The sequence below is a fragment of the Adiantum capillus-veneris genome, chromosome 7, assembly GCF_014529385.1.
Source record: "Adiantum capillus-veneris isolate H3 chromosome 7, ASM1452938v2, whole genome shotgun sequence".
Lineage (NCBI taxonomy): Eukaryota > Viridiplantae > Streptophyta > Polypodiopsida > Polypodiales > Pteridaceae > Adiantum > Adiantum capillus-veneris.
Window position 1 is genome coordinate 125,443,268 of NC_140937.1, and position 21,566 is coordinate 125,464,833.

The 21,566-nt window shown below is 43.6% G+C and overlaps 2 protein-coding genes across 2 annotated transcripts; one reads left to right on the forward strand and one right to left on the reverse strand.

Moving 5' to 3' along the window:
• Window positions 1-4,197: 4,197 nt before the first annotated feature.
• LOC147454575 (uncharacterized) lies at window positions 4,198-19,803 on the reverse strand. The gene is made up of 10 exons (XM_086517359.1): window positions 19,746-19,803; window positions 10,368-10,620; window positions 10,164-10,274; window positions 9,906-10,075; window positions 9,719-9,791; window positions 9,513-9,641; window positions 4,885-4,993; window positions 4,701-4,781; window positions 4,508-4,612; window positions 4,198-4,425 (listed from the first exon to the last, which is right to left on the reverse strand). Exons 1-10 carry the CDS (start codon window positions 19,801-19,803, stop codon window positions 4,198-4,200), a joined length of 1,317 nt encoding a protein of 438 aa, XP_086373485.1.
• On the forward strand, window positions 5,728-6,210 carry LOC147454576 (uncharacterized). Its single transcript, XM_086516911.1, has one exon. The coding sequence runs from the start codon at window positions 5,728-5,730 to the stop codon at window positions 6,208-6,210; it is 483 nt and encodes a 160-aa protein (XP_086373037.1).
• Window positions 19,804-21,566: the final 1,763 nt, after the last annotated feature.

Here is a 21,566-nt window from a genome sequence, read left to right on the forward strand (position 1 = left end):
TCTGAATTTTGCCAGTTTGCTGCGTTTGCAGAAATCTGATATGGTTGCTTCTTTGCCGCCTCTTGAAGCACCTGTCAAACATGTTTGTGAAGGCTATATTCTGGGTAAAATGCAGCGTTCTAAGTTTCCAAAGGATGGTTCAGTTAGGGCCACATGCAGGTTGCAGCTTGTGCATAGTGATGTTTGTGGGCCCATGCAAACTCCGTCCTTGGGCAATTACCTGTACTTCGTGACTTTCATTGATGATTACTCCAGGCATGCATGGGTATTTCCGCTTAAAGCGAAGTCCGAAGTTTTTATGTGCTTCAAACAATTTTTGGCTATGGCTGAAAATGTCTCAAAATGTACTATGGGCACCCTTCGTTCCGATCGAGGGGGGGAGTATATGTCTCATGAATTTAATGCATTTCTGGCTAGTCGTGGGATAAAACACCAATGTACAATGCCTTATACACCTCAGCAAAATGGTGTTGCTGAGAGGAAAAACAGGTCACTCACGGAAATGGCACGATGTATGGTCAAAAGTCAAGCTTTGCCGCATTCTTTTTGGCTTGAGGCCATCATGTGTGCCACTTATGTACTTAACAGGTGTCCTACGAAAGCTTTGCAGTCTATTACTCAATATGAAGCATGGCATGATAGAAAACCTTCTATTGAGCACATGCGTGTTTTTGGCTGTTTGGCATATGCTTTGGTGCCACAAGTGCAGCGTAGAAAATTGGATGATAAGGCTGTCAAATGTATTTTTGTTGGTTATAGTGCTGAAAGCAAAGGTTACAGGTTGTATCATCCGCAAACAAAACGTATTCTGGTTTCACGGGATGTAGTGTTTGTGGAAGACTCTGTTCAGCCCTTGCTGTCATGTACTAGAGACAGTAATGTAAGCTCACAGGACATTTATGACACTTTGTTGCCTCTTTTCAGTGGTGGAAATACGAATGTAAGTTCCAATGAGGCAAATGTACAGCCTATGGGGGTTTCTGAAAATGTTTTAGAACAGCCTATTACTGATGCAGATGTACATGATGTACTTGATGAGGAAAGGGCGGAAAATGAGCAGGCTAGAGGGATGCCAAAATGGCTGGTGCACACTTTGCGTGACAGTAAATTGGATGCACCTTTATCTAGTTGTACTCGTTCAGGCTCTCGCCATGCATCTTATGCATCAGATTGTTATGCTTTGGCTGTGTCTAGTTTACATGATGTTGAGGAGCCTCTGTCTTTTGATGAAGCACAGAATTCAGAAAATTGGATTGCTGCCATGAAATCAGAATATGATGCACTTATAGAGAATGACACATGGACTTTATGTGATTTGCCTCCTGGCAAAAAGGCCATTGGTACGAAGTGGGTTTACAAGTTGAAACGCAAGCCGGATGGTGAGATCGATCGCCATAAGGCTCGACTTGTTGCAAAGGGTTATGCACAATAAAAAGGCATAGATTATGAAGAGACTTTTGCTCCCACTTGTCGTATGACTACTGTTCATTTTCTATGTGCATTGGCAGCTCATTTTGGTTGGGATGTACATCAATCAGACATTGTTACTGCTTTCTTGAATGGTGACATATTTGAGGAAGTTTATGTAACGCAGCCTCGCGGTTTTGTCATAAAAGGACAAGAGGACAAATTGTGCAAATGTAAGAAGGCTTTGTATGGGTTGAAGAAATCTCCTCGTGCTTGGTATGAGAAAGCTGACACTCATTTGGTTAAACGAGGCTTTCGTAACAGTCCAACAGAAAGCACATTGTATGTAAAGCGTGAGGATGATGTATTTCTCATTGTGGTTCTTTATGTTGATGATTTGCTGATCACTGGACCAAATGAGAGACATATTGTTGAATTTAAGGCTGATTTGAATGCTACTTTCAAGATGAAAGATTTGGGGTTGTTGCATCATTACTTGGGTATACAGTTTAAGCAGTGTGATGGTGGTATTGCCTTGTGTCAGAAAAGTTACATAGAGACATTGCTATGTAAGTTTGGACTTGAGGATTGCAAACCTATTGCCACTCCCATGGAAACAGGTTTGAAGTTGAGTCTACATGGTGCTGGCGATCCTGCTGATGTCACTCTTTACCAAACTGCTGTTGGCTGCCTCATTTATGTATGCAACACGAGGCCAGATATTCAGTTTGCAGTCTCGCAGGTCAGCAGATTTATGCATAGCCCAGGGTCTAAGCATTGGCAGGCTGTCAAGAGGATTTTCCGCTACCTTAGTGGCACTTTACATCTTGGCTTGTTTTATCCCAAGGGGGGATCATTGCCGCCAGACTTACATGCTTTTTCGGACTCAGATTGGGCTGGTTGTTTTGACACGCGAGTGTCCACAAGTGGTTTTTGTTTCATGCTTGGCAGTTCATGTATATCATGGTTGAGCAAGAAGCAACCTACTGTGGCCACTTCGAGTTGTGAGGCTGAGTACAGGGCAGTCTTCACAGCTACGGTTGAGTGTGTATGGCTCAGACGCCTTATGGCTGACTTGGGTGTTGGACAGGACACTGCCAACACTATCTACACTGACAGTCAGAGCGCATTGGCAGTTGCGAGGAACCCAGTTTTTCATGCTCGCACAAAGCACATTGAGGTGCATTACCACTATGTCAGGGAGTGGCTCTCAGCAGGAGAGATCAGCTTGGCTTATGTGCCAACACAGGACAACCTTGCAGATCTTTTCACAAAGGCATTGTCTCGTGAGAAGCTTGAAGCTTTCCGCAAAGCTTTGGGCTTACTCCCCTTTGTGGACTGATTCTGTCCTCAGGGCATGGCACTTCCCTTTACTCATGTGCCAGCTCTCGTTCACCGCATCACTCCAGGGGGGATTTGTTACCATATACATGTGGTAGTGATGTGTGTGAACACACTAGGACCGCCGGGGCATTTTTTCCCTCTTTAGGAGGTTTTTTCCCCCGTGCATTGTATATACGCCCATCACTCTAGGGCTAACTATCTTTCCATTGCACACTAAGTAACATACTCTCTATTGTGTGCCTTGAGCTTCCTTCGTCTTCTCCAAGCTGTGTGTGTTTCTCTGCAACCCTAATTCCAACAGTTGGTACTTGGTACATGTTGATACTTGGTACTTGGTACATGTCGGTACTTGGTACTTGGTCCTTACTTTAATTTGGCTGTAGGTTCCATGATGAAACTTCGTACTTGCAATTGGTACATGGTCCATGGTACTAATTGGTCGGTGTAACTTTGTGGTACTGTAATAAATTAACATGAAAACAATAAAACCTCTCTAGTGTTAGATTTGGTATAAGGTACTTGGTACTTGATTTGGTACTTAGTATTTGCAACTTGAAATTTGGTACTTGATTTGATACAAGATATGTAGAATTTGACACTGCGTAAAATCTCCTACTTCTACAAAAAATATGAAAATCAAAAGCTTGTTAATACTAGAGCCTGACATAGAAACCAAGAAAACTTGTTAGTGTTAGATTTGGCAGTTGATTTAGGGTTTGGTATCAGGTTCCATAATGAAATTTGATAGTTGTAGTTGGTGCATAGTACATGGTACGTAACTTGAAACTTGGAGCGTATGATGCTTGTAGTTGGTGCATGGTACATGGTACGTAACTTGAAACTTGGAGCGTATGATGCTTGGTACTTTGAAACGTCATAGTTCAAATATTCATCTTCAAAGAAACACTAGAAGCCTTTTTAACAATGTGTAAACCGACCGGGTGAAAAGCCACAGACGGTGACCCAAAACCAGGACAACAATAACTGAACAGAAAGACTAGAGTCCCTAGCAATATTTCTTTAATATTCTTAAAGACTTGCACAAGAGTGCTATAAGATCAAAATGCCTTAATTTTGAAAAGTAGAGCAACTAACAGAAAACTTAGGACTAGGTTTCACATGCCACATCATCATTTGGTAGCACAATGACCATGATTTCAATCCATCTCTTTTTTTAAAATATATATAAAGACAAATAAATAACATTGAGATGGTTACTTAGGTTAATTATCTTATCGACAAATAATTAATTGTTTGACAATAGACAAATTCAGTGATGCAACAAACACATGTCAGTATATATCATCAGTAAGTTTATGTACATCTGTCCAAAATGTGTGGTGATCAATCCTCACATATACAAAAAAAATCTCATCATCACATACGATGTAGTAATGCACACTGAAAAATACATATATAACGATCCCAAATATGCAAAAGAAATCTCTACGCAGGATCACTATGTGATCCATCACTACTGGAAGAATCACTACCATCGGTCTCATGATCGCTAGTGCCACCACTATTGGTCCGAACCGTGGGACGACGACTGTCCCCATCTCCGGGATCATCACCATCATGGCCAGTGATTGGACCGCTGCTCCTCTCAACCTCTCGACGTCGCCCCTCGGCCTCCTGTCGAGCCACCTCTGTCATATCAGCCTCCCTATGCTGCTCATGTATTAGTTAGTGAAATAAAAAAAGAATATATTCAGTTACTATGAAAAAAACTACAAAGCAAAACAAAGATACGTACAAGTGGATCTGGAGTGTTAGTAAGTGTCTGACACAAAGCACGGTAGCCGCAGTATGTGGCGTACTCTAACTCCTGTGGCGTCGGTGCACGACCATAGTCTTTCATCTACATTAAGACACAACCAAAGACTTATTAATTTTTGCATTCAATAATACTACCTTTAAAAGTTAAAATGTGAATGGTCTATACTCACAAATGTGGCCACAAATCCATCTCGTCCCATCCGCCCTAGTCTATATGTGTGACGTAAAGCTACTCTCTTTCTTGCTGCCTCCTAAGCAAATTTGAATAAACAAAATAACATAGATTAGAGAAAAGTTAGAATCAATCTAGGAAAGTTCATATTAATTCTAATATATATTACCAAAGGCACACACCTTTTGTTGGGGAAAATTAATGCGTAGGCGCATCTCCTTGCGGAAGAATTGCCATGTCTCTATGCAAATGGTTGCCTTTCTCTTGTTTGACGGCACCACACAATAGCGCCTATTTATTTTTTAAATTACAAAGCGTCAGAATATACCATATACCTATTAGAATTCAATGTTTTGTTACTTTTATTGAATTTTTTATTTTAGTCATTTGATAAATGTTTCATGTTTTTATGGTAATTGAAATCCAGATTCGGATCAATCAAAGGGTACACCACCACCTCCTACTAGTGGTAGCCGGGGTGCACAGAGTTCCGATACTGCACATGAACCCGTTTACAATGATTTCTACTATGATGAGCCTATTATATGCTGGTGTGCTCGTTGTTGTGGCACGTATCGTCGCAGGCCACGACGGGAGTGCTTTTCACATCAGATGACTTATGGTACTTTTGAGCAAGCACCACCACCTGAGGAGCGACATCGACCTATGGTATATTTTTGATCTCCCTTTGTTTGATATTGGAGTTTTAAAAATCAAAGATTGATATATATAATGTAACTAGATTATATATGTAGGTATCTTCACTTGATGACGACGATGACTTTACTACCAGTGGTGCACATGTCTCTTGCACACGGTACGGACAGGTCATTTGTTAGTTGCAGCTCGAGGTTTCTCAACATCCTCTACCTCCTCCATTGGAGGCTGAGATGGGTGGAGATCATCCGCTGCCTACTCATTTATAGAATCAAGTACAGAGCTACGATCGTAGACGATACGGAGGCTGGCAGGGAGGACCACTTCCTTCAGATGGAGTGGTTTTTGGCTTTTGGGGCAATCGCTACATGATTGCTCCATCCACCATCAGTGGAGCGGGACGAGGCGTGTTTATTGCACAGGATTTGCATGTGCCCCCTCATTCAGAGGTCACCCTTATGTCTTTTTGTGGACCTATATATAGATGGGATCCATGGCATCAGCTCACTCGCTACATCCAGAGCATGAATACTTATGGATTATGTCTCAATGCAGCCTCTCTTTCTGCTAGAGGGATTACACATGCAGAAGGCCAAAGACTCTATGTTGATGGAAGACCTTACTCTCAAGGAAACATAGCAGGTTTAATCAATAGTAGTCGAGGGAGAAGTGCAAGAACCAATTGCACATTTGTGGAGTGTGAGAATAGTCATGAACCAAGACACATGACTAGGGATGTACCAAGATATATAGTTTTCCATGCTATTAAATCATTACGTGCTGGTCATGAATTGCTAGTCAATTATGGATGGCGTAGACCTCCACGAGCACCCTTAACAGATGAGGATTAAGAGCTCATTGTATACAATTCCTAATGTTATTTTGAACTCTTGTACCCTAATTCTACACTTTAATTTGCATTACCTTTCGTATTGTTGCTAATTTATTTTGATATTATTTTTTGTTGTATCCAAATGTTATTGAATTCCATGCACATCTCTCTCTCCTTTTATATATAAGCATGCTATTGATACAATCTTCTTTACCTTCAAATATGCAGATTCCAAATTATGACATTGATAACGTCACAAATCAACATTCACATGACGTATCTCAAATGTCAAAAGAGTGCATGAGGATCCTACGCAGGAGTGATCCTAATACGTATGCAAGACTAAAGGAACAATATTCTAAGGACTTTAATGGATGTGATGATATCTTTGATAATGACGATGGCATGACTGATTTTATTGAGGATTGGCATCAAAATGATAGTGCGAGCGATATTCCTAACAACGAGAAGAATCTTCGAGAAGAAGCTCTAAAGCATATCTACAAAGGAAGCCAACTGACACGACTAAGTGCAAGCTTACTTATTCTCAATCTTCAAAACCGTTTTGGATGGAGTACTGTATCCGTTTCAACACTATTGAAGTATGTATACATCTAACATATTTGTTTGCTACACTCTAAACATTGGTGCTTGTTATTGATCATATTTTTAATCAATTTGCAGGCTAGTCTCTCAAAAGTTCTTGCCGACAAGCAATTCCCTTCTTGCATCACACGATGAGGTGAAGAAGATGATAAGTAGTGTTGGACTTGACTATTCTTCTATACATGCATGTCCCAATGATTGTCTTTTATATAGACATCAGTACCAGGACAATGTGACGTGCCCAAAATGTCAAACGCCTCGTTATAAAGATGACAAAGTTAAGGTCCCTAAAAAGGTATTGAGACATTTTCCCTTGGCTCCGCGCATAAAACATATGTTTCAAAGTCCCGAATTAGCTAAGCTTATGACATGGGGAGTGGAGCACAAGAGCAAAGATGGAGTAATGCGAATTCCGCAGGATAGTCCTGCATTTGAGCATATTGATTCGCTATGGCCAGATTTTGCAAAAGAATCACACAATTTAAAGATGGGTGTAGCATTAGATGGTGTGAATCCATTTTCTATAAAATCAAGTAAATGGTCTACATGGCAGGTGGTAGTTATTAACTATAATCTACCTCCATATCTTAGTATTAAGAAAGAGCATTTAATGCTCTCACTCTTAATCCCAGGAAAGCGACAAGTTAAAGACCTGAATGTATATTTGGCTCCTCTCATTGACGATCTTCAAGATTTGTGGAGAGGGATTGATGTCATGGATATGTCAAGAAGCATTGGTGAAAGATAGTTCATTGTTCGTGGGATTTTAGGATGGACTATCCACGACTTTCCAGGATATGGTTTTTGCTCAGGTAAATGGTTTAGATATATACATTTTCTCATATGTTTTTTGTATATTTCTTGCGCTAATAATCTTTGTTATGTTTTTCATGCAGGAATATGTACCAAGGGTTATAAAGCTTGTCCTGTGTGTGGTGATTGGTTGAGCTCAACTTATAGCAAAAACCTCAACAAAAATATATATCTTCGACACAGACGATTTTTACCTGAAGAGCATCATCTATGAAATAGAAGGCAAGCCATACATTTCAACGGGTAGAAGAAGGGAAATGTCCAATACCAAACACACCAAAGGATTGGTATCTAAAGTGGACTGTTGGACCCGCTATCGATCCGGAGTTGGAGATCATAAGCGGTGATGATGATGACGCTGTGAAGGTGCGAGCCAGAGAAAAACGTTCTCTGGCTCTTGCCGACGGAGCTCGGCATCCATAAGAATTTTCTTTCTCTCGAGCTCTTTTCTCGTTCTTCTACTTTCTAGCCGCATCGCCTCTACATCTTTGTAGTAACTCTCAGTCTTCCTCGAGAGTGTCTGAGTCGAGGTCTGCATAGCCTTTTGCACCGCATCCCAGTAATATCCTGGTTTTCCTTTGCTCCATCCAGCAAAGCGTTCCCTCACGCGTCGTATCGCTCTTTCAAAGCATAAGAGGGCAACCTCCAAATTGAACCATGCCTTCAATGAGGCCATATCCAAAAGCTTGAAAAAACAGATTGGCCCTTAAAACAGTAGAATCAGTCACGCCACTTCTCCTACGCAATTGCAGCTATGAAGTCACTTAGTGTAGATGCATATCCATCGACAGCAGAAGCTCAACAACCTAGCGTTTTTGGAGACCCATCACCTAGCGTTTTTGACAGTTTTCAGCATGGCGTTTTTCAGCAATGAAAGACCAGCAGATTGAGCCCCTAAAGAGTAGCACATTCAGCCCCAAGAAACCTCAGTTTTCAGCCCTAAACCTGCAGATTTTCAGCGTCAAAGACCTACAGAACAATCCTAGAATCAATATTTTTGGACATAGTCGCAGATTTCAGCCCATAGCGTTTTTGGACAGCAGATACGAGATTGCAGATTTCAGCCCTTAGGACGGTGTCGTCATCCCCTTCGTCATTGCCGACATAGCCTAAACTTACATCATTTCCATGCATTCAACTTGATCTAGTTGGTTCTCTCCAACACAATTGCAGCTATGAAGTTACACCTACCTCCAATGGGTTACTAGCATGGGAGCTTTTGATGGACCAGAAAAACCAAGTCGATCTTATTCTGACGGAGGTCGTGATGCCCTATTTATTAGGCATAGGTCTATTGGGGTGAATTATGAACCATGGGGCCGTCAATCACATTCCGGTTATCATGATGTCCTCTCATGACTCCATGAATTCCATTTTCAAATGCTTGTCAAAGGGAGCTGTGGACTTTCTTGTGAAACAAGTGAGGAAAAATGAACTGAAGAAGCACTTGCAGCATCTTCGAAGGAGGTGCCATAGTTCAAGGACCTGAGCATTGGGAAAATAAAGATTTTGATCTAAGAGGAGTGGCTGCTGCAACCAATGCACCTTTTCTAGACCTTGTGCCATCAACACTTGAAAATTATGGGACAGCTGGAAGTGTTGAGGATGCTCATTTGGCTGGACACCATGTACATTTGATTTGTCTCATATGGTCCCAAGCGGCGAGCATGATAGAAGAGAGGAAAAATCATGCACCCCAACAGTGCATGGTGCACCCTTGCGAGAGTTGCCTACAGCCTGCCTCTACTATACGCTACACCTACTCAGAGAGCAGCTTCGACCGATTTCCACCTTGATAGATCGAGAGAGAGAGAGAGAGAGAGAGAGAGAGAGAGAGAGAGAGAGAGAGAGAGAGAGAGAGAGAGACATAGATGTTAAAAATAATTCTTTCTTTCTACTTACCGTGCTGCGTTGCGTCGATGACCCATGAGTTTGCACATTTGCTTGACCATCCACTTGTGACTCCATCCTGTCCCATACTCCGTCTCTAGTGTGTTGATAACATATTTCTTGTCATCCTCATGCTGATCACTACAATGAAAAATAAAGTCGATTAGTAATTCAACTAACAAACTAAATTTATATTTTTTATGTTAATTAATACTTACTCCCATGGTATATGAACCTGCTTTAGATAAGATGAGCAGAGGTCTCCCATTGGACGTTTGAGGGCGATGCCGGCTCCGAGCTGGAGGATAGCCCTGTCAGGCAAGATGTCGCATGTGAAACCCAAGCTTCCAATGCACGTGCACATTGGTGGAGGTGGAGGCACTGATGGTGGTTTGAGGGCGATGCCGGCTCCGAGCTGGAGAATAGCCCCATCAGTCAAGATGTCGCATGTGACACCCAAGATTCCAATGCACGTGCGCATTGGTGGAGGTGGAGGCACTGATGGCGGAGCTGGCAGCTGAGGAAGTGTCTCACGAGTCGATCGGCCTGGTGGCGTGCTACTCTGCCGGTGATGCCTACATGCAATATAAACATACGGAAAATTAGATGAGAGTTCTTAAAAACTACTTGATATTTAATCCATAATCACCATAATAGATATACCTCCGAGACTGACGGCCACTAGCCTGTGAATCAGGTGTCAACTGAGTACTAGGAGGTACATTAGGAGTAAGCCGCTGACTCTCATGATGTGATGTACCTGGAATAGGAGTCCTAAGCAAACAAAGACATCAAGGGAATACATATATTAAGATTTCTATATTAAAAAACGAATGACATTACTACTTTATCAATTGAGAAGATTACCGATGTGCTATGGTCTGATCTGCATGAGAGGAAGTCTCCACTCCTGTGTGTGGCTGGGAGGATGTACCCTCTCCAGGACATACGGGAAAACTGAATCGCCCAAGAAACTCGATGGAGCTGTCTAAACTGGCGTCATCCATCTCCATATAATCTGACATAGCCTCCGTCAAAGCCTCTCCTGATAGTCCAGTGGTACGTAGAAAAGTCTTGATGAACGTCAACTTCACTCTATGACCCTGGTCACTCATCGTATCTATATATTTAAAGCAAACCATATGTCAGACTAACACAAACATCGTATCTGCATGTAACCGTTCAATGCAAGTAAAAATATTAATAGATCAAGAATCTACAAATGAGGTCGAAGCCATGAATGGAGTGGACTACAACAAAATAGATCAAACAAAAATTCTACAGATGCTTCAAAAGGTTATGAATCAAATGCAAGATCAGGTAGCAAAACTAAAAGAGAAACACGCTCAGTAACAAATTCAATGCAAGAGTAAGCTACATGAGAGATTTGATGGTTTGTGGTCAAATGAAGCACGAGCTTATAACCATATGGCAGATGTGGACAAAATGAAGTAGACCTGGATGTATTCCTGGAAAGGACTCAACCCGAGCTATATGCTATTGTTGGTAGCGCTTCTGCTTTCGCTGCCTACTCTCACATGGTATCAGACACTGAGGTTATTCTCCTAAGCCGACGATCCCCTATTGATTGCTTCCGTCATGAAAAACTCCCTCAAAACTGAGATCACTCCCCCTTGGCTGTGTTTTCTAAAAACAGCAGCGTTTTCACCTCTTAGGCTGCGTTTTTTGTGCTATGGAGCCAGATCAGCCATCGCTACTCCCTTCTCTCTCAGCCCTGAAGGGATTACCCCAGCCATCGCTACTCCCTTCTCTCTAACCCCTGAAGGGATTACCCCAGATCAGCCGTTGATGAAGCACTTGCAGCACCATTTTCAACATTAGACACAGTAGCAGATCAACCCCTTGAAGCATTGCAGAGAACCTCCATTTTCAGCCATAAAAACGCTGCCAAAACAGTCATTTTCAGCCACCCGAAACAGCCCAAAGATTTGCAAAATTTCAGCAGTTAGAAGACCACAGATTTCAGCCCTAAAGTCGTCATCGTCGTCATCGGCAGGTCCCAGGTTGCATCAGTCCATTGCATACACATTGTACCACTTTGTGCAATCAAAAAGTAGACCACTCTCGCCAACGAGAGTGGGGCCTTCGGAGGAGGGTTTTACAACGTCTCTGGTGTGGTATCTCTCTTCTCTCTATCTCTCAGTCTCATTCACTTGCACGCACAGTGTCCATTCACTTTGTTTGTGATCATAGCATTTTCTCATTAAGAACGGAAGACTCTACCTTCCATAAAAACAAAAGGAATATTGAGCACAATTCGAAGCACTCATCTGGAGCAAAGCGCAAACAATCATTCCGCTGCACCTAACAGGAGCTTTATGTCCGAGATGTCTCTTGAAATGGAGTGACTGCAGGATATGCCCAACGTGGGCAGGGCCAAGGAGCTCTGGTCGTTTTTCACTGCACGAAGAGAGGATATCTCTCTAGACGCAGTCAGATATGAGCAACAACAATCAGAGGCCATCGAGCAGATCGACTCGAGCTTTTAGGACAAGTGGCTAGGCCATCTCCCTCAATGTCTCACCTACAACTGTCAGCTTATGATAGCCTACGCTCCTGCTCTCTTCCAGATGCAATCACATATGCTCTAGAATGTTTTCAGCTGATGCAGAGAGAGGGAATCTCTCAAAATGCAATGTTATCTCAAGGAGTGCATTGATTGCAGTAGTGTCACGTCAGGAAGGGAGAGATTTGTTTTCAACAGATGCAGAGAGAGGGCATCCCTCTTCAATAACAAATCTTGAGTTTAACTCTCGTCGGATAGATCTTTGAGGTCTCTTGGGATAGTTTCCTACAATGTTAAAATCCTCTTCTTCTTTTTCTTCTTCTCTAAATGCAATCAAGTACGCTTGCACCTTGAAGGCATATGGTATTGCACAAGATGCTGATATGGAGAAAAGAATTCATTTTGATATTGCTAGTCAATGGTTGTGCTTGGCACTACCTTGGTCGACATGTATGCCTAATGTGGTGCAGTCCATAGATCACAAAAAGTATACTTAAAGTAAGAGGTCAAGACAAGGGTTCAAGAGACTTCGCCTACAGGCTCGTTCTACTCATTTCGCCCACTAAGAGTTGGGAAGGCTTGTTGGGGTCGGTTGACGGACGACACATGGGCTTGCAGTGGAGGCAACGTGGATTGTGGGCTGAGGTCAAGACAAGGGTTCAAAAGCCTTCGCCTACAAGCTTGTTCTACTCGTTTTGCCCACCACTAAGAGCAGGGAAGGCTCACTGGGGTGGGTTGACGGACGGCATGTGGGCTTGCAGTGGAGGCAGGGTGGATTTTGGGCCGAGGCCAATGCGGAGGACCGCCCTAGGTGGGGACACATGGCTGCAGAATCCTCTTCGACTGCCTCGGCTCTTCATTTTTTGAGAGCAGGAGTTGGCTTGCTCCGCTTTGTCCTTCGGAGATCAACATGTAAACCTTGGTTCCTGGCATTCTGTTGGGTTTGGGAGGGGGTGTGGCTCCAGTGGGCAGGGGAGCCCCATTCAAGGGGCACTCTTAGATCCATGCTGTGGTTTGAAGATGGGATTGCCTCCTTTGTTAAGTATGGAGCCTGATTTACCCTTGTAATTTTCTGTGGTAAAAGCGCACATTTGTAAGGCCCCCATTATGAGGAGAAGCCATCGTGCGTGAAGGAAAATCACTCACCGGAAACCAAAATTTTCACGGACAAGAATCAGGGGCAACTTTAAAGGCCTCGGGGGAGGAGGCCCCCGATACTTTTTTTTTCACCGGAATATTATGGCCGGACAGCGGCCGGAAAGTGGTCGGAAAACAACCGGTTGGTTGGCCGGTGGTCGGAAGTCAATGGCCGGTGGCCGGTGGCCGAAGTCAATGGCCGGTGGTCGAATTCAAAAGCGGACTTGTCTTCTCAAGGGCGGCCACACATGGGCGGATTGGAGGGTCCGATTTGGACTTATTCGCACAAGGGCGGCTACACATGGCTGTCTCTCATAAGAGAGGGTAGCCCTTTTGGCCTATAAAGGGAGGCCATTTCTACACACATTTCATAGTGTGAAGTTGATGCAACAAGGTGAGTGTGAGGTGGTGAGAGTGAAGCAAGGCGGGAGCTCCATTAAGGGTATAATCCCTTTGTAAATTACTTCTTGTTTTGAAGTACTAAAGCCATTGAGTGACTGCTTTCCCATGGACGTAGCCCACATTGGGTGAACCACGTATATCGTGTGTACTCTCTCTCTCTCTCTCTCTCTCTCTCTCTCTCTCTCTCTCTCTCTCTCTCTCTCTCTCTCTCTACTCTATAATCTCGTGTATATAAATATGTCTCTCTCCATTAAGTAATCTACTCAATTATCTATTTAGCTACATTTTATTTCCTAACAACTGGTATCAGAGCAAGGTTTTCTCGTAGCTAAATTATCTCAAGGAAAGGATTCCTTGAATTGAGTGGGAGTTATGGCAGAGGAAGGGAAGCTCAAGATTGAGAAGTTCAACGGCAAAAACTACCAACATTGGAAGATGCAGATTGAAGACTATCTCTACCAGAAGGACCTCTATTTGCCACTAGGCGGTCTTGCGAAGAAGCCCGCAACAATGGCAGATGAAGCATGGATTGTCCTTGACCGAAAGGCACTGGGAACAATCCGGTTAAGCTTGGCGTCAATGGTGGCCTTCAATGTTTCGGAGATGAAGACCACGGAGGACTTGATGAAGTCACTTGAAGACTTCTATGAGAAACCATCGGCATCCAATAAGGTATTTCTTATGAAGCGCTTGTTCAATCTAAAGATGGCAGAGAATGGTTCAGTTGCAGAATACCTAAATGACTTTAACACAAACATAAGTCAACTTCGATCAGTGAAAATCAATTTCGATGACGAAGTGCGAGCTCTCCTTATACTATCATCTCTACCGGATAGTTGGGACAGCCTTGTGATGGCTGTAAGTAATTCTATCTCTGGCACAAATACTCTTAAGTTTGATGATGTTGTGGACTCCTAAGCGAGGAAATGCGAAGGAGAAGCACAGGAGAATGATCAAGTGCTGCACTATCAGTGGAAACAAGAGGAAGGCCTAAGGAGAGGTTCAAAAATCAAAAGGGTCGTGATCGCTGAAGGCGGAGCAAGTCACTCACAAAGTTAGTTCTTGAATGTTGGAACTGCGGCAAGAAGGGCCACGTCAAGAAGGATTGATGGTCCAAGAAGAAGAAGGAGACAGAGTCTCAACACAACAAGCCAACATCGGAGGCCAATGTGGCAGGTAAAGTAGAGCAAGATGCTCTAATTCTCTCATTAGACAATGTGTCTAATTCCTGGATAGTAGATTCCGGGGCTTCATTCCATACGACACCACACAAGCAACATTTCCAAGACTACACCAAAGGTAATTTTGGGTATGTATACTTGGGAGATGATGAAGCTTGTGAGATTGTCGGCAAAGGTATAGTTTCTGTCAAAACTGCTAACGGAAATGAATGGAAGCTTAAAGATGTTAGGCATGTTCCTTCTCTTCGCAAAAATTTGATCTCTACACGACAATTGGACGATGAAGGTCACAACATTGCATTCGAGAACAAACGGTGGAAGATCTCAAAGGGATCTTTGGTGGTTGCCAAGGGACAAAAGGTCGGTACACTTTACCTGTGTACTGTTAGCATGCAACCTTCAGCTTGTGCAGCAACTACAGAAGTTGACAGTGCAATGTGGAACTACCGGCTTGGGCATATGAGTGCCAAAGGAATGCAAATCCTTCAAACAAAGAAGCTTCTACCAGGTTTGAAAGAAGTGGACTTAGAGTTCTGTGAAGATTGTGTTTATGGTAAACAAAAGAGGGTAAAATTTCAAAAATCAGGAAATGAAAGAAAAAATAAAAAACTTGAGTTGGCTCATTCTGATGTTTGGGGTCCTGCAAGTACACCATCACTTGGTGGCTCATTGTACTATGTAACATTCATAGACGATGCGAGTAGAAAAACATGGGTTTATGTCATGAATAATAAATCCGATGTATTTTCCATATTTCAAAGGTGGAAAGCCTTTGTGGAAAATGAAACAGGTACCAAGGTTAAATGCCTCAGATCCGACAATGGAGGCGAATATTGCAGCCAAGCTTTTGAAAGCTTTTGTGCTAGCAATGGAATTCGGAGGCAAACGACAACCCCAAGGACACCTCAACAAAATGGGATTTCGGAAAGGATGAACAGGACAATCATGGAACGAGCACGAAGCATGCGGCTACATGCAGGCCTACCGCTTGAGCTTTGGGCGGAAGCTGTAAGTACGTCTGTGTACTTAATCAATCGGTCACCCTCAACGGCATTGGATGGGGGAGTTCCAGAAGAGGCATAGACAGGTAAACTAGTGAATTATGCATTTCTCAAAGTGTTTGGGTGTGAGGCTTTCATGCACATAGATAGAAGCCTAAGATCAAAGCTAGATGCAAAGTCCAAAAAGTGTTTCTTCATTGGCTATGGAGAAGGAGACTTTGGGTATCGCCTATGGAATCCTGAAGATGGTAAAATCTTAAGGAGTAGGGATGTAATTTTTAACGAACAAAATATGTACAAAGATTACTTGGAAAGAAAACAAACAAAAGAAACAGGTGATGAGTACATGGAGCTTGAGGACGGTGAAGACTCAAGGACTGCAAACGGTGACAATGTGCAACAACGTCAACCAAATGAGGAGCCTCAACCTATTCCCCAAAGATCTACAAGAGCAAGTAGACCTCCAGAAAGGTTTGTTCCTTCCTTCAACAATCTCTTGATCTCAGATTCTGGAGAGCCAGAATCATACGAAGAAGCTATGCAACATGAATCCAAAGAACAATGGACGAAGAGCATGCAAGTGGAGATGGACTCACTACATCGCAACCAAACATGGGAGTTGGTTGAGTTGCCTAAAGGTAAGCGGGCACTTCAAAACAAATGGGTGTACAAGCTGAAGGAAGAAGAAGGTGGGAAGAAAAGGTACAAATCTAGGCTTGTGGTAAAAGGTTTTTCTCAAAAGAAAGGTATTGACTTCAATGAAATATTTTCTCCTGTTGTAAAAATGAACTCAATTAGGCTTGTCTTAAGCCTTGTGGCTGCTCATGATCTAAATCTCGAGCAAATGGATGTAAATACGACATTTCCTCACGGTGACTTAGAGGAGGAAATCTACATGCTTCAACCAAAGGGGTATGAAGTAAAAGGTAAGGAGAAAATGGTTTGCAGATTAAAGAAGAGCTTGTATGGTTTAAAGCAAGCATCAAGACAATGGTACTTGAAGTTTGATCGATGGATGTTGGATCATGGATTCACAAGATGCAACTCGGATCACTGTGTCTATACGGAGAATTTGGGAGATGGGAAATTCATCATCCTAATGTTGTATGTTGATGACATATTGATTGCAAGTGCTAACATGCAGGACATCAAAGACCTAAAAGAGGAGCTGTCCAAATCTTTTTCAATGAAAGATTTAGGTGCTGCAAAGAGGATACTTGGTATGAAAATATCAAGGGACAGGACGAAGAAGACAATAAAGCTATCTCAAGAAGATTACATCAAGAAGGTACTAGAAAGGTTTGCAATGCAAAATGCAAAACCAGTTTCTACACCTTTGGCTGGTCATTTTAATCTAACGAAGGATATGTGTCCAAAGACACAAGAGGAGAGAGCCTATATGTCTAAAGTTCCATATGCTGCAACGGTAGGTTCTCTAATGTATGCTATGGTCTGGACAAGGCCAGACATTGCACATGCAGTGGGAGTTGTGAGTAGGTTCATGGACAACCCAGGTAAAGAGCATTGGCAAGCTGTGAAGTGGATACTTAGGTATCTAAAAGGGACAACAACAAATGCTTTGTATTTTGGAGGAACTGATATTTTTCTAGAAGGGTATGCTGATGCAGATATGGCAGGTGACAAAGATACTCGAAGGAGCACTACTGGCTATGTGTTCACGGTTGGAGGCACAGCAGTAAGTTGGGCTTCAAAGCTGCAGAAAGTGGTTTCACTTTCTACCACGGAAGTAGAGTATGTAGCAATGACGGAGGCAAGCAAAGAAATTCTGTGGCTTCACAGATTCTTAGAAGAGCTTGGATTCAAACAAGACAATTGTGTCTTGTACAGTGATAGCCAAAGCGCTATCCATCTTGCGAAGAACTCAGCCTTTCATTCAAGGACAAAGCACATTGAGGTGAGATATCACTTCATACGCACTCTTTTGGAAGAGGGACAACTAAAGCTAGGAAAGGTGCATACAAGTGAAAATCCTGCAGACATGTTTACAAAGGTGGTCAACAAGGAGAAGTTGAGCTTTTGCTCATCTTCAATCGGCATTCAAGGATAAGAAGCCAGAATGGAAAGCAGTCACAGGTTTGGTTTGGAGATCAGTCTCCAAGTGGGAGATTGTTAAGTATGGAGCCTGATTTACCCTTGTAATTTTCTGTGGTAAAAGCGCACATTTGTAAGGCCCCCATTATGAGGAGAAGCCATCGTGCGTGAAGGAAAATCACTCACCGGAAACCAAAATTTTCACGGACAAGAATCAGGGGCAACTTTAAAGGCCTCGAGGGCGGAGGCCCCCGATACTTTTTTTTCGCCGGAATATTATGGCCGGGGACGGCGGCCGGAAAGTGGTCGGAAAACAACCGGTTGGTTAGCCGGTGGCCGGTAGTCAATGGCCGATGGCCGGTGGTCGAAAGTCAATGGCCAGTGGCCAGTGGTCGGAAGTCAATGGCCGGTGGCCGGTGGCCGAATTCAAAAGCGGACTTGTCTTCTCAAGGGCGGCCACACATGGGCGGATTGGAGGGTCCGATTTGGACTTATTCGCACAAGGGCGGCTACACATGGCTGTCTCTCATAAGAGAGGGCAGCCCTTTTTGCCTATAAAAGGAGGCCATTTCTACACACATTTCATAGTGTGAAGTTGATGCAACAAGGTGAGTGTGAGGTGGTGAGAGTGAAGCAAGGCGGGAGCTCCATTAAGGGTATAATCCCTTTGTAAATTACTTCTTGTTTTGAAGTACTAGAGCCATTGAGTGACTGCTTTCCCGTGGACGTAGCCCACATTGGTTGAGCCACGTATATCGTGTGTACTCTCTCTCTCTCTCTCTCTCTCTCTCTCTCTCTCTCTCTACTCTATAATCTCGTGTATATAAATCTGTCTCTCTCCATTAAGTAATCTACTCAATTATCTATTTAGCTACGTCTTATTTCCTAGCATCCTTAGCATCCAAGAGGTTCTTCTAGCGGCTCAGATCGAGAGGGTTTGTGTGTGGAAGCAGTGCATTTCAAATCAGTGCATTTCAAAAGACGACATCCTGGACAAGAAGCTCATCAAGCACTTTTTCCGCTTTATGAAGTGCACCACATTTGGCATACATGTCGACCAAGGCAATGCCAAGCACAACGTTTTCTTTCAACAACGACTCACTAGCAATATTATCATAACTTCTTTTGTCCATATCAGTATCTTGTGTACTACCACATGCCCTCAAGGTGCCACTGTACATGATTGCATTTGGAGAGATGCAGTCTCTCTGCATCTGCTTAAAAAATCTCTCTCTCTCTCTCTCTCTCTCTCTCTCTGACCTAACCTTGTAGCAATCAATGCACTGCTTGAAATAACATTACATCTAGAGAGAGACCCTCACTTCGCATTAGCTGAAAATAGGCTAGAGTGTATGTGATTGCGTCTAGAGAGACACCCTCACTTCATCCACTTAAAAACGACCAGAGCTCCTTGGCCCTGCCCAAGTTGGGCATATCCCCCAATCAGTGTATCTCAAGAGACCACATTTCAGACAGAAAGCTCCTCAAGCACTTCGTGTGCTTCATGAAGTGCACTACATATGGCATACATGTCGACCAAGGCAGTGGCAAGCACGACGTCCCATTCAATTGAAAACTGCCTAGAGCTCACCATGTCCTTGATGATGGTCGGACTCTCGCCCAACAACATGTACTGAGATCTCTCTCTCTCTCTCTCTCTCTCTCTCTCTCTCTCTCTCTCTCTCTCTCTCTCTCTCTCTCTCTCTCTCTCTCTCACACACACACACACACACACACACACACACACACACACACACAGGCACAAGCACTCTGCTATCACATGAGAGGCTGCCAAATGAGAGGCTGCAGCACAGTTGGCCAGGGTAGCCATGGCGCTAGCAAATGAGGAGGCGATGAAAGGCAAGAAACACTCGTGCAGCTCATGCAAAGAAAACACATCATCTAGCTCTTCTATCTTCACCCCTTCTCCTTCAAAGCTCACTACCAGACTTGATGGTGGTGAAGAGGATGATATCTCTTGCATGCACTTGCGTTGTTGACATTGTTGCACGATTCCTGCAACTCCATCTTTGATTGGTGCTTCTCGTTTCACTCTCTTCTTCTCTTTGTCTCCACGTCTTTCTCTAGCATTGGAGCCATGACATTGACAAAAAAGTTCAGCAATGCGCGCACCCCACGCATCTTCAATGCCGCTCGATCATATGCCAAAGCTGCCTCCTCAGCTGTGTCAAAGGTCCCTAGCCAAACACGGGCCCCTTGCCTTGCAGAGTCTCAGATCTCGGTTGCATATTTGCCCCACGGCCGACGCCGTACTCCTCGGTAATGCTTCTTGTTGGAGCTCTTGGCAAGCTCTGCGGGTGTTAATGATGAGCTTGAAGGGGCAGAGCACAATGTAGAGGCAGCACCATTTTTTATGCCTTTCTTTGGAGGAGTTGTATTTTGCGGTGTTGATGATTTGGGTGCAAGGTGACTCTCCGTCGATGCATCTTCGCATTTTGGGGTGCGCGAAACCCAGCCTGTCTTGTTCACAGCTTCTTTAAGAATGCCATACACCATCATGTCCTCTGAGTCATTTTCATTCAATGGCAAACCAGAGCTTGTGCCTCAGCATGATCTCAAGCAAGTTGGAGTGACTTGAACAATTTGTACGAGCAAATGAGAGTGGGTCGAGGGGCCGGACTTGCAGACACCCGTTTGAAGGATGTTTCTTACGCACTAATGCCCCTTCATTTGCATCACAATCTCGCGCAATGTACGACATAAACCTCGTCTATGTGACGCATTCGTCATCGGTTAAACGACGTCCATCAATTATTAGTCCCTCGCAAACCCCCCCTATGGCTAGTTAAGAGAGCCCTAAATTTGTGGGGATCATGTTTACCTCGAGATTCGGGCTAGCCCCTCTCCACCGTTGATCACCTTACTCCACCCCACGTGCGGACTCGTTTCACTTAGTGTCATGTGGTCCCTCCCTCGTATTGTTGCCGATGTAAATTAACTTTACCAAAATGGAAGAGCGTGAGCATCTTCCGAATTGAACTGTGCTTGTAATGAGTAATGTTGTATAGGTCATTTTCATGTTTAAAAATCGGATCTAGCAAGGTTCCCCATCAATAATTATTAAACGCTAGGGTAAACTGTAGTGTAAGTAATCGCCTTCCAAGCCTGCAGCTTAGTTCTTAGGAAGCTTGACGTATTGAGGGAATGGCTGATCTGTTGAGCTTGTGCTTAAGAATATTATTATGTGCGCGTATGTTGCACGTGTCAATGCAAGGAACTTGCCGATACACCGTGTGCGAGCCACAAATGGCTCCAAGCACACAACAAGCCTAAACTAGTAAGCTCAAAGAAGGCGATGGTGTGTCACTCACCGCTCTACGCTTGCTTCGTGGAGGATTCCTCGCCGCGAAGAAGAAGGAGACGCCGCTACGCCGCGCTCAACCGCCTCACCACCACCGTGCCGCCGCAATGCTCGATCTCTCTCTCTCTCTCTCTCTCTCTCTCTCTCTCTCACACACACACACACACACACACACACACACACACACACACACACATACACACACACACAAGGAGGTGAAGAAGAAGAAGATGGAGATGGAGATGGAGCAAGAGCACTCTTCTATTGCACAAATGAGAGAATGAGTGAATTTTAGGTTTAGTTGACTTTTATATGAGCTTGCCCCATTCACACTTGGGCGCCCATGCTTAGCCAACTAATCCCTTGAATGTTCCAATTAGAGTGCGCCTCTCATCGGCGATCACTCTTACCCTTTTCCTATTGGACCGACAATCCCAGTACCTG